Raw genomic sequence first — 9,384 nt, forward strand, 5'->3', positions numbered from 1 at the left:
GAAACCGGGAGGCTGGCCTCTTAGAGAACCGAACCACAAGTCCCCTCCCAGCACCACTGAGGCGCCACTTCCTGTGAGGGATTTTAGGAGGATCAGTCCTAGTACTTTTTAGGATCTGCCTGTGTTTTTCCCAGCTCTTGCTGTTTGCCACGATAAGGTGTAGGACCGGGAGAGTGTTGCATGCTGTGTTGTAAGGAGAAATTAAGATTTGCCACTTTGGGGGACAGACATCCAGCGGAGGGGCACGGGCTTTTCCAACGTGGGTCCTCAGAGGTGGGTCCACTCCACCTGCGCACCCGCCCGGGACAGCGCGCCAGCACTTGGCTGGGTGGGGACGGCCGCAGCGCGGTGGACACACACACCGGTGCCCCACCGGGTGTGGGTAGGGTAGCTCATCTCTCCAGGGCGGGGTTCGGCAACTTCTACGCTGGCATCGGCGAGGGAAGGTGCCAGTGTCAGTTTTCAATTTGCTGCTTTCCTCAGAACTCCCTCTCCCGCCTTCCCCTCTCCCTCCCCGCTCTGCACACCCCACCCCTCCGCAGGGGGAGCCACTACGAGGGGCGCCGCTTTCTCTAGGCTGGCGCGGGTGTCGGGACCGAGCGGAGCGGGCGCGGTGCGGACTCATCCCCGCAGGCATCTTCAGTTCGGTGGGCGCGGCGGGGTTCAAGGTGGGCGCCCGCGTCCCGCGCCCCTCGCCCGCCCGCCAAGATGAGCGCGCAGTCCCCGCCGCCCGCCCGCCGGCTCGCTCCGAGGCGGCACCCGGAGTAAGCGGCGGTCAGGGATGGAGCTGCTGCCATGACAACCCCGGCGGTCGGGGCCAGCGCGCGTCGGGGCTGCTCCCGGGAGGAAGGCGGCGCGGAGGCCGGGGGCGGCCGCTGAGCGTGGCGTCCGCGCGTCCCCGCGTCCCGTGCCGCGTCCCCGGAGGAGGCGGGGGCCGCAGTCCGCCCAGCTCCCCGTGCGCCCCGAGCCTGCGCCGGGCGGCGCTCCCCAGGCTGACCGCGAGTCGCCGACCGGGCTGCGGAGGACGGCCACCGACCGGAGGACCCTGGCTGCGCCGGCTGCGCGTCCCCACTTGGAACTTTTTGCCGCCTTGGGACTCCAGACGCGAGACTTGGGGCTGGGGGACACGTACATCTGTACATGTGTGTGATCTAATAAAACATTTCCTCCTCTTCTTGAAGCCGCAGCTTTTTATGACAGCGCCTGTATGTCAGAGACACTTGCCTTCTTCTTTGGGTTATAAACTTTTGATGCCAGAGCACTGCAGAACGTGCCCAACTGAATCTTAAAGTCGCGTCTCGAAGAGAGAGACAGAGAAAGCGCAATCTGTGACCTTCATCCCCGCACCTTGCTGCCTCCTCTCCCCTCCTGGCTGCCTCCCTCCTCCCCAGGGGAGCGTCGAGAAAGCTCTTTTTGGATGCAGGAGGGGGCATCTGGTTCTGCTAGGCTGGCAAGCTGAGGCAGGATCTGAGGAAGAATTCTTAGACTCCGGAGCTCCTGGACTCCTCTCTTCTCCTTCCCCCTGCTCCTGGCGAGCTCTGCCCCTTCCCGCCTCCCCGCACAGCTTCCCTAGCCGGCTGGTGCTCGCGGGGTGGGGGACCAGGACCGTGCGGCTGCCGGAGTTCTGGGAAGTTGTGGCTGTCGAGGATGGGGGTCTGTGGGTACCTGTTCCTGCCCTGGAAGTGCCTCGTGGTCGTGTCTCTCAGGCTGCTGTTCCTTGTACCCACAGGAGTGCCCGTGCGCAGCGGAGATGCCACCTTCCCCAAAGCTATGGACAACGTGACGGTCCGGCAGGGGGAGAGCGCCACCCTCAGGTAGGGAACCGTCCTTCCGCGGGGGCCCGAGCCCCTGGGCTGTGGTCGCCGGGGAGGGCACGGGAGAGGGGCCAAAGGCTCCGTGAGGGATGGGAGCGCGAGAGGGCCTTGTGCGGGCCCGTGGGGCGCTCGCTTGCGCGTTGTTGTGGGTGCCGACTGCCGTGCCCCTGGACAGGTTTGTCGTTTGCTCTGGCTTTGTTGGTCCGGGATCTTAAGCGTGAATCTTGAAGTCCACATGTGGGACTCCATGGCTCTATGAAGCCATGACAGGCTAGATTCTCTCCAGCGTGGGCACCAAGATGAGAACATGAGGGCATGGAGTTGAAACGCTGGGTGGTTAGCCTGTGCCCCTTGGATGGTTGTCACAGGCCAGAAGGTATGTGATGAGGCAGGATAATCCTCAGGAACACCAGGCTAAGCCCTTATCAGAGATGCACCTCAAATGTAAGGCTGTGGAATTACCAGTGCCAGGCCACAGCCCGTTGTGAGTCTGCTCAAGACCCAGCACTCGTGCCAAACCTGTGTGGTGCTCCTGGGGCCCCTATTGTAAATTATGAGAGCAGTTTTATTTTTGCAGACTGGGGCCAAGGAAAGGAAACATGTAGCTTTTATGCAACAGCATCACTCCTGTGTGAAAAGCACAATAGGAGAGCTTTTTGTTTTACCTTAATGAGTTACAGAGAATCACTTGCATGCTCCAGGCAGAGAGGTGGAGAATCGTGGAATATGAACCTTTAGGGACTGGGCTTGCTGCAGCAGAGACTTTAATAAAAATGCAGCCACCACTTTCCACCAGCTCAGCAGATATCATCTTTTATCCCTTTAATGAGGCAGTTCTGGTCCTAGGAGACAGATTCAGGGACGTCCCAGCTTAACTATGCCTCACGACGTACACAAGGCGAATGCATTTGCCCTGCCTATGACTTTGATGGTTATGGTGAAGATAAAACATCCTGACCCAGATTCTGCAGCCAAAATGCCTGGCTTTTCCAAGGAGAGTGTGAGGGTGGGGTTTTTTCCTGTTTCTCCCTTGGCTTTCCTAGTGGAACCTTTCCTGCATCTAGGCAAGCCTCTCCCTCGGAGAGGAAAGACAGGTCTCTGGATACTGGAATTCTTTCCTAAGCCCAAGGGTGAAGGTTGGATTCTGTCACTTTGGTGGTTCTAGCTGGACCTTCTTTTCAGTTTAGAGAACAGGTCTCAGAATGCTGTGTGTTGTTTCTCAGAAGCCCTAAGCAAATAGGGAGTCCCTTCCTGGTTGACATAAGGGAAAAGTCCAGGCCATGTTGGTATTGCCCAGCCTGCCCCAGACTAAAGTGTAATATCCCTATTTCATTGCTTCAAAGAAGGTTCCCTGAGGAATCAGGGAACATTTCCCAATACGCATTTGCAGTGGACCAGTTGGCTCAAAGATATGAGTAGCACATGAGTTACACATGTTAACCAAGGAAATGTCAGTACATATTGTCACATAGTGTTTAGGGACGTTAATGCTGCCATGTACCTTTTTACTATCTATTGTATCACTGGGGGCAAAGAGGTCTAGCGTTGAGTAGGATGTCAGTGTTGAACTTTCCGAAATCCTCTGTCCTCTTTCTGTCCTCCCAAGTTAAACCAGAAACTTGAAAACGTGAGCTTTCTGCTTTCTGAGATGCAATAAGACTATTCCAGCAGCAGAGGGCCAGCTTTGATCTACCAATTTTTATTAGCTGCTGGCCTGTTTTCATGATCTTCAATTCCAATGTTGAGCAGCTGGGCTTGGGAATGGGGATGGGAATAAAAAAAGAAAAGCTGAATAGTTGCTTTTTGTTCTTTGCAGAAAAAAAGAACAACTTACATGTTCTAGCCTCACTGTTGCCTGTTACCTGATTGCATGTGTAATTTTTTTTTTAAAGTAAGCACACATCTCATGTTGATTTTGCCTCTCCTCTATACAGTTACCCCAGAATAGAGAAATTCAGCACATTTTCTACATTTTAATCTCTTTAAAGCCTCGCTCTCCTAGCTCATGTCATCTTCTCTTTTATTTTCTTCCGTCATTTTTATCAGATGCTCTCATAATATATACTTCTGTCTGTTACTCATTATCTTCTTTCTTTTTTGTCTTCATCAGTAAGTCTTCTTATTCCTTGAATTTTTAAGGATTTGATTTCACTACTATCACGGTGTTTCTTAAAAGAACATAAACACCTTTTGCCAATTTTTGTATGTCCCCATCTCTCTCCTTTTGTTTTCACACTCTTTCGCTCTTTTGGTTAACGGTTTTGTGCCCATCTTAACAAACAGCTGATTTGCCAGTACTCTGAGGGAGAGTCCATGCTTCCAGTTTCTGGAAGCCCATGGCCCCAATCCTAGATAAACGTTCCATGTTTTATTCGGTGGTGAGTTTTGCTTTATAAGTTGTAATTCTAAAGTATGTTTTCTTATTCTTTTGTCTCCTTAAAGACATTCATTAGGGATTCATTACTTGGAAACTGAGTGTTCCAAGTGCATCACATGTTCGGAATCACTAAAAAGCACTGAATGATACCCAAGCCCATCAGCCACAGAAAGCCCTTTTAATGTGGGCTGTCCTGAATTAAATTATCTCGAATCTGTTTCTAAGTCTTGATCGAAGTCCCGTAAGGAGGTCAGAGACACAGTAGAAAAAGCAAAGGAGTCAAGAAAGCTGGGTCTGCCTTTAAATTTCCCGGTGAAAAATTGCACAGCTTGGAGAAGAATGATTTCCTTCATTTGGGATATCAGTTTGGTTGTGACAGGTCTTTGATTGCTCTGAAGGACATTAGGAAGCACTGTGCCGAAGAATGACACTGAAGTTTTGAACGTGGATGAAACTCATTTTCTATAAGAGAGGCAATATTATCTTCCTCATAACTACTTCACAGGGGTACTTGAAAAGTAAAAATAATTATTTGAATATTGAGTTATTTTGCCCTCTTGTAAGAGAGATGATATGGAAAATGAAGGTGCTATTCACTTTGGTTGAATTATAGCTTCCATGAATCTGATTTGAATTCATTATTACAAATGGGCCCTCTTGGCCAGAATCACTTCATTACAATTATCTGCTGTTGGGTTCAAAATGTTCTGTGCCTCTCCATTAGATTAGATATGACAAGAATCTAGAAGTCATGTGTCCGAATCAATACCCACACGGGGAAAGGAGCCCAGGATACTCAGTGTGGTCAGCTGGTGTCTATTAAGCCATCTCAGCAGAATGGATGATGGCCAGCTGTGCTTTCTTCATAGGCCATAATCTCTTCTAAGTTTGCCTGAGCTCCTCTGTGGGTCCACATCATCTATGTATATGAACAATTTGAGGGGCTGAGGTGAGACAGAGGCAAGGTTGTTGCTGTAACCATTCCACTCAGTGGGCAAAGTTCCCACCAACATACTGGGTTTTCTTTGTGTTTCGCTTTTGTTTTTGTGTGTTTTATTTCAACGGCAGGATAATCAGTTTTGCTGATACGGATTATGCTTAATGGCTCTTTTCTAAAACGTCCCTGCATTTTCATTTGGGGTTCTGAGCTAATCCGTTCAAAACCAAGTACTTGAGGTTTAACTACTGCCAAGGAATAATCTGAGCAGGGGACTTTGCCAAAGCAACCTAGGCAGTAAAGTTTCCACAGATAAAGTTCTGTTGTTTGCCTGGGGGCGTTTCTGTACTTTGCACCCACTTTCAGCTCCTTTTTCTGTTATGTAAATTAGAAAATTTTGAGTAGTCATTAGACTATTTAAAACGAATGCATGATTTTTCCATTTCAATGTTTCGGTTGCCCACGCTGAATAAGGACTGGGCGAATGCAAAGGCATTCTTCCTAGTCTGGGAAGACAAAGACATTAAAAGACACTCAAGCAGGGACAGGTCCATAAAGGACCTCTCAACTAGTGGCACTAACCTAGTTGGAGTTATCTGGGATGCTTTTTAGAAATTCCATTGCCAGGCTCCCAGATTGATGATGTCAAAATTCCTGGATTTGAGCATGGATGTAGCCACTGATGGCATCTTTTCCCGTATTTCTAATGTGGAGCCAGAACTGAGAAGACTGCTTTAAAGCCCTTTCTGGCCCTAGAGCCTCTAAGCAAGGCTTATCCCGTGTCCCTGCTTCCCAAGAAATCATCTCCCCCATGTGAGGCTGCACCTCACTGGCTATGTTAATACCCTAGAAAGCTCTGTGTTTGGGGGCCTCGGCACCTGGGATTGATTCTTACTCTACCTCTCACTAACTCCACGACCTGGAACACTTTAATTGAATTGTATACACATAGGAACAATCTGTCATATCTGGTCTGCATTATCAGATGAAAGGAAGCATGTGGGTTGTTCTACGAGCCATAAAGCAACATCTATGTGCAAGTTATTACTAGTGCCAAGTCGAACTCCTCAATAACAACTGACAATACTCTCAAAATTTTTCAGTTTCATCAGCTCCGTCTTGTTCTTCTTCTATTCCCACACTTACACACAGCTTTAAAATGTATTAGTCTTTTCACAGTTCTATTCAGAATCCTTTCTGCTTGTGGTCAAGAATTGCCCTCATCAGAGTTCCAGTAGCTCTCGCTGCAGAACTCTGTTCTAACAGTTACATACTAGGACCTGTTATTTTTCCATGTGTGGTTATGGTTAGTCTGGGGACTTCTGGAGCTTAGGAGCTGTACCTTATGCATTGAGTGTAGATACTGTGGTGAATACTAAGGGTTAAAAAAAGTCAGTATTGGTTTAAGGCTTTAATCCATCTTAATGGGAAGCAACCAATTCCAGTATATTATTGTCTCTAAAGCAATGTATCTAAACAATGTTATTGTCTTTAAAATATGGTCCTGGGACATTCAGGCACAGCAGTTGGTTAGAGATCTTGGAGGCTTGAGGGACCTTTGGGATTCCACTCAAATCACTTGCCACAGGGGACAGCTGAATCCACCAATGATGGCAGTCTGATCCAAACTATGCAAAATCTTCACTCTCCCTGAAGGCAAGACCACAAGCAGGGTGGCAGAGCTAAGAGCAGCGTTACTACTGCTTTCGTGCAGCAGTGGAGGAACACCAATACTACTTGGAAAGCACACCCACCTCTGTTGAGATTTGCCTTGTGGGACCAAGGAGATACACAAGGCGGGGGGCCACAGGGAGGTTGGCATGTCCTGGGTTGGGTCACGGCTGCAGAATCTGGCAGGCCTGAAACGGCAAGGCTGGCTTGACTCTGTGACACTCTCTAACGTCCCTGATTGGTGGGAATGTGTCTGCCCCCCCCCAGCACACACCACACACACACACACACACACACACACACTCTCTCTCTCTCTCTTTCTCTCTCTCTCTCTCTTTCTCTGAAGCAGGCCATGGGAGAAGATGTTTTAAAGCAATAGAAATACATGCTCCATGGCTTTCTGAACTTTTCTGGAAAACTCAGCAGCTCTTATCTAACCCCTTTGGGTAATTGTTCAACCTTTTTAAGTAAATTTGGCCCTTGGGCTCAGTTTAGCTCTGTCTTTCTCATTTCCTTTCCTTCTGGTTTCTAAAAGAGGACTCTGCCCTTGGCCCACTCACTGTGCTCACTAGGTGGCTGGCTCTGAGGGAGCTGGGGAGGCTGTCTGGCAGGCTGTTTTTATGGATCTGATGGGACCCGGCAGTCAGATGCAGTGGAGAGGAAGAGTCAAGCAGGTCTCATTTGACCTTCCCAGGGGAGGACTTTTAAAATTACTTATATTAATGGGAAGCTGTCTTCAGTCATGAGATGAGAAGAGGGAATTACAGTCCAAGACATCTTTAGGCTGGTAGAAATTTGCATTGCCTAATAAGTTAGGAACCAAATGCTAACTTTTCTTCATTTTCTTTCTTTCTTCTTTTTTTAACATATACAAGATAGCACCAAATTATTTCAGGTTGGCTTGTATTGTTTGCCCTGAATGAAGATGCTCTTGTTCATGTTAGGTGTAATTGGAGCTCAAGTTTGCATGAAACGGGTTTGGGGGAGGGGTGCCCTCTTTTCAGCTTGGTCCATTCTCAGGCCCCTCTCCTCTCCCAAATAAATGCCACTACCTACTTGATTCTTTTTATACCCTGGTGTATTTTCTTTTAAGAATGATAATTGAAGATGTGATATCTAGGCTGCTCAGCACTGCCTAGCCTAGACTTGTGTATAGCTTTCCTAGTAGAGAAGTTTAGAGAAAGGAAATGTCTGTACCTTGTGCCACTATAGGATAATACAGCAGAGCCTTCCGCAACATTTGCAAGAGCGCAGGCGTGAGGTAAGGTTGTGGGGTGGGGACGTGGTGATGCTATTGAGACAAACAAAAGCTCCTGTCGTACATGGCTGACTCTGTGTCAGATGCCACATTAATTACCTAACATTTCATATAATTTTCAAACCATTACAATCCGTATTAACAGTCTAGGGGTCCAGGTTTAGAAAAGTTAAACCACTTACCTTTGGTCACATCATTATCATATGGCAGAATCTGCGTTTGCTCCTAGAAGACCTTCATGCTTCTTTTCAATTTAATAGTATATGCCCCCTCCCCAGATATAGAGGACAGAGAAAACTTCCAAATGCCACAAGCAGAAATAAACCAAATACACCGTTTCTGTTCCCGAAGGTCAGGAAATCTGCATTTCAGTTGAAGGCTGCAGCCGTCTGCTGTCTCAGCTTTACAGTCTTCTTGCTTCCAGGGACTTCGCTCCCTCACCCGCACTCAAGTGAAGCCCATCTATTACCACTCTGAGGCTGGAAATGATGCGCACTGCAAACACTGCACAACATGGCATGCGCCGGGGTCCAATGCACTGTCCAGGAGACCACTGTTGCTCATGGCTTTGAATCTACCCTAAATGTTGTACTATCCTGTTGCTTGACCTCCATAGGACATATGGAACCTCAAAGGGCCTGCAAACTAAGACGACATCAGCTGGTCACTTCTTGGTAAGAACTCAACAATGAGACCTGTGAAGAAATGAGTGACGCCAAAGTATAGAGGAAGGAGAAGTAGTTTGTTTAAGCCCTAAAATATGTCACTCCATTATCCTCCTTCCCATCCTCATATTCACATTTTAATTTAAGACTTTGAACATAGATAGTACAAGCCTTGCCACGGAATCATACCCCAGAGGAAGCCATGTGACTAGCTTTAGCCCCCTGTTCCCTGGAGATACATAATACTTAAAGAGATGCTGAAGGCCTTGACCTGATTTCCCATAAAAGTGCTGATGAACAAAATTTTTAGACATTGGGTTTGAATATTAAACATTTTCAGTGGGTCTGAAGATTTATGGTGTCTCAATTAACCGAGTTTCCATTGCGTAATCAGAACAAAGAATGTTATCAGTGGCTGTTACGTTTTCTGCCTAGTCCACAGAAGACAATTCAACTCACAATTACTCAAAATGCTATATACCAGCAATGAAGAATAACAGAAAACAACGCTGTTGTAGAAGTAATTACGCAAAAGAGAGAAAAATGAATATGATAATTTTCCATTTATTGTGAATGCCATGCTGGAAAAAAGTAGGCGAAATTAGAGGAAGATAATAATATGGAAACATTTTCTCAAAGACATTTCTGAATAGTTTCCGAAG

At 47.8% G+C, this 9,384-nt stretch overlaps 1 protein-coding gene across 1 annotated transcript in view; it reads left to right on the plus strand.

Annotated features, from left to right (window-relative positions):
* The first annotated feature begins 869 nt into the window (after positions 1-869).
* The window catches only part of LOC108295430 (opioid-binding protein/cell adhesion molecule-like), a 295,794-nt gene continuing 287,279 nt past the window's right edge, over positions 870-9,384 (plus strand). Inside the window, exon 1 of the mRNA XM_017517615.2 lies at positions 870-1,814. Within this exon, the coding sequence (XP_017373104.2) occupies positions 1,648-1,814 (167 nt within the window). The 5' untranslated portion in view covers positions 870-1,647. The remainder of the gene's footprint in view (positions 1,815-9,384) is intronic.

Source organism: Cebus imitator, unplaced genomic scaffold (assembly GCF_001604975.1).
Source record: "Cebus imitator isolate Cc_AM_T3 unplaced genomic scaffold, Cebus_imitator-1.0 Scaffold639, whole genome shotgun sequence".
Lineage (NCBI taxonomy): Eukaryota > Metazoa > Chordata > Mammalia > Primates > Cebidae > Cebus > Cebus imitator.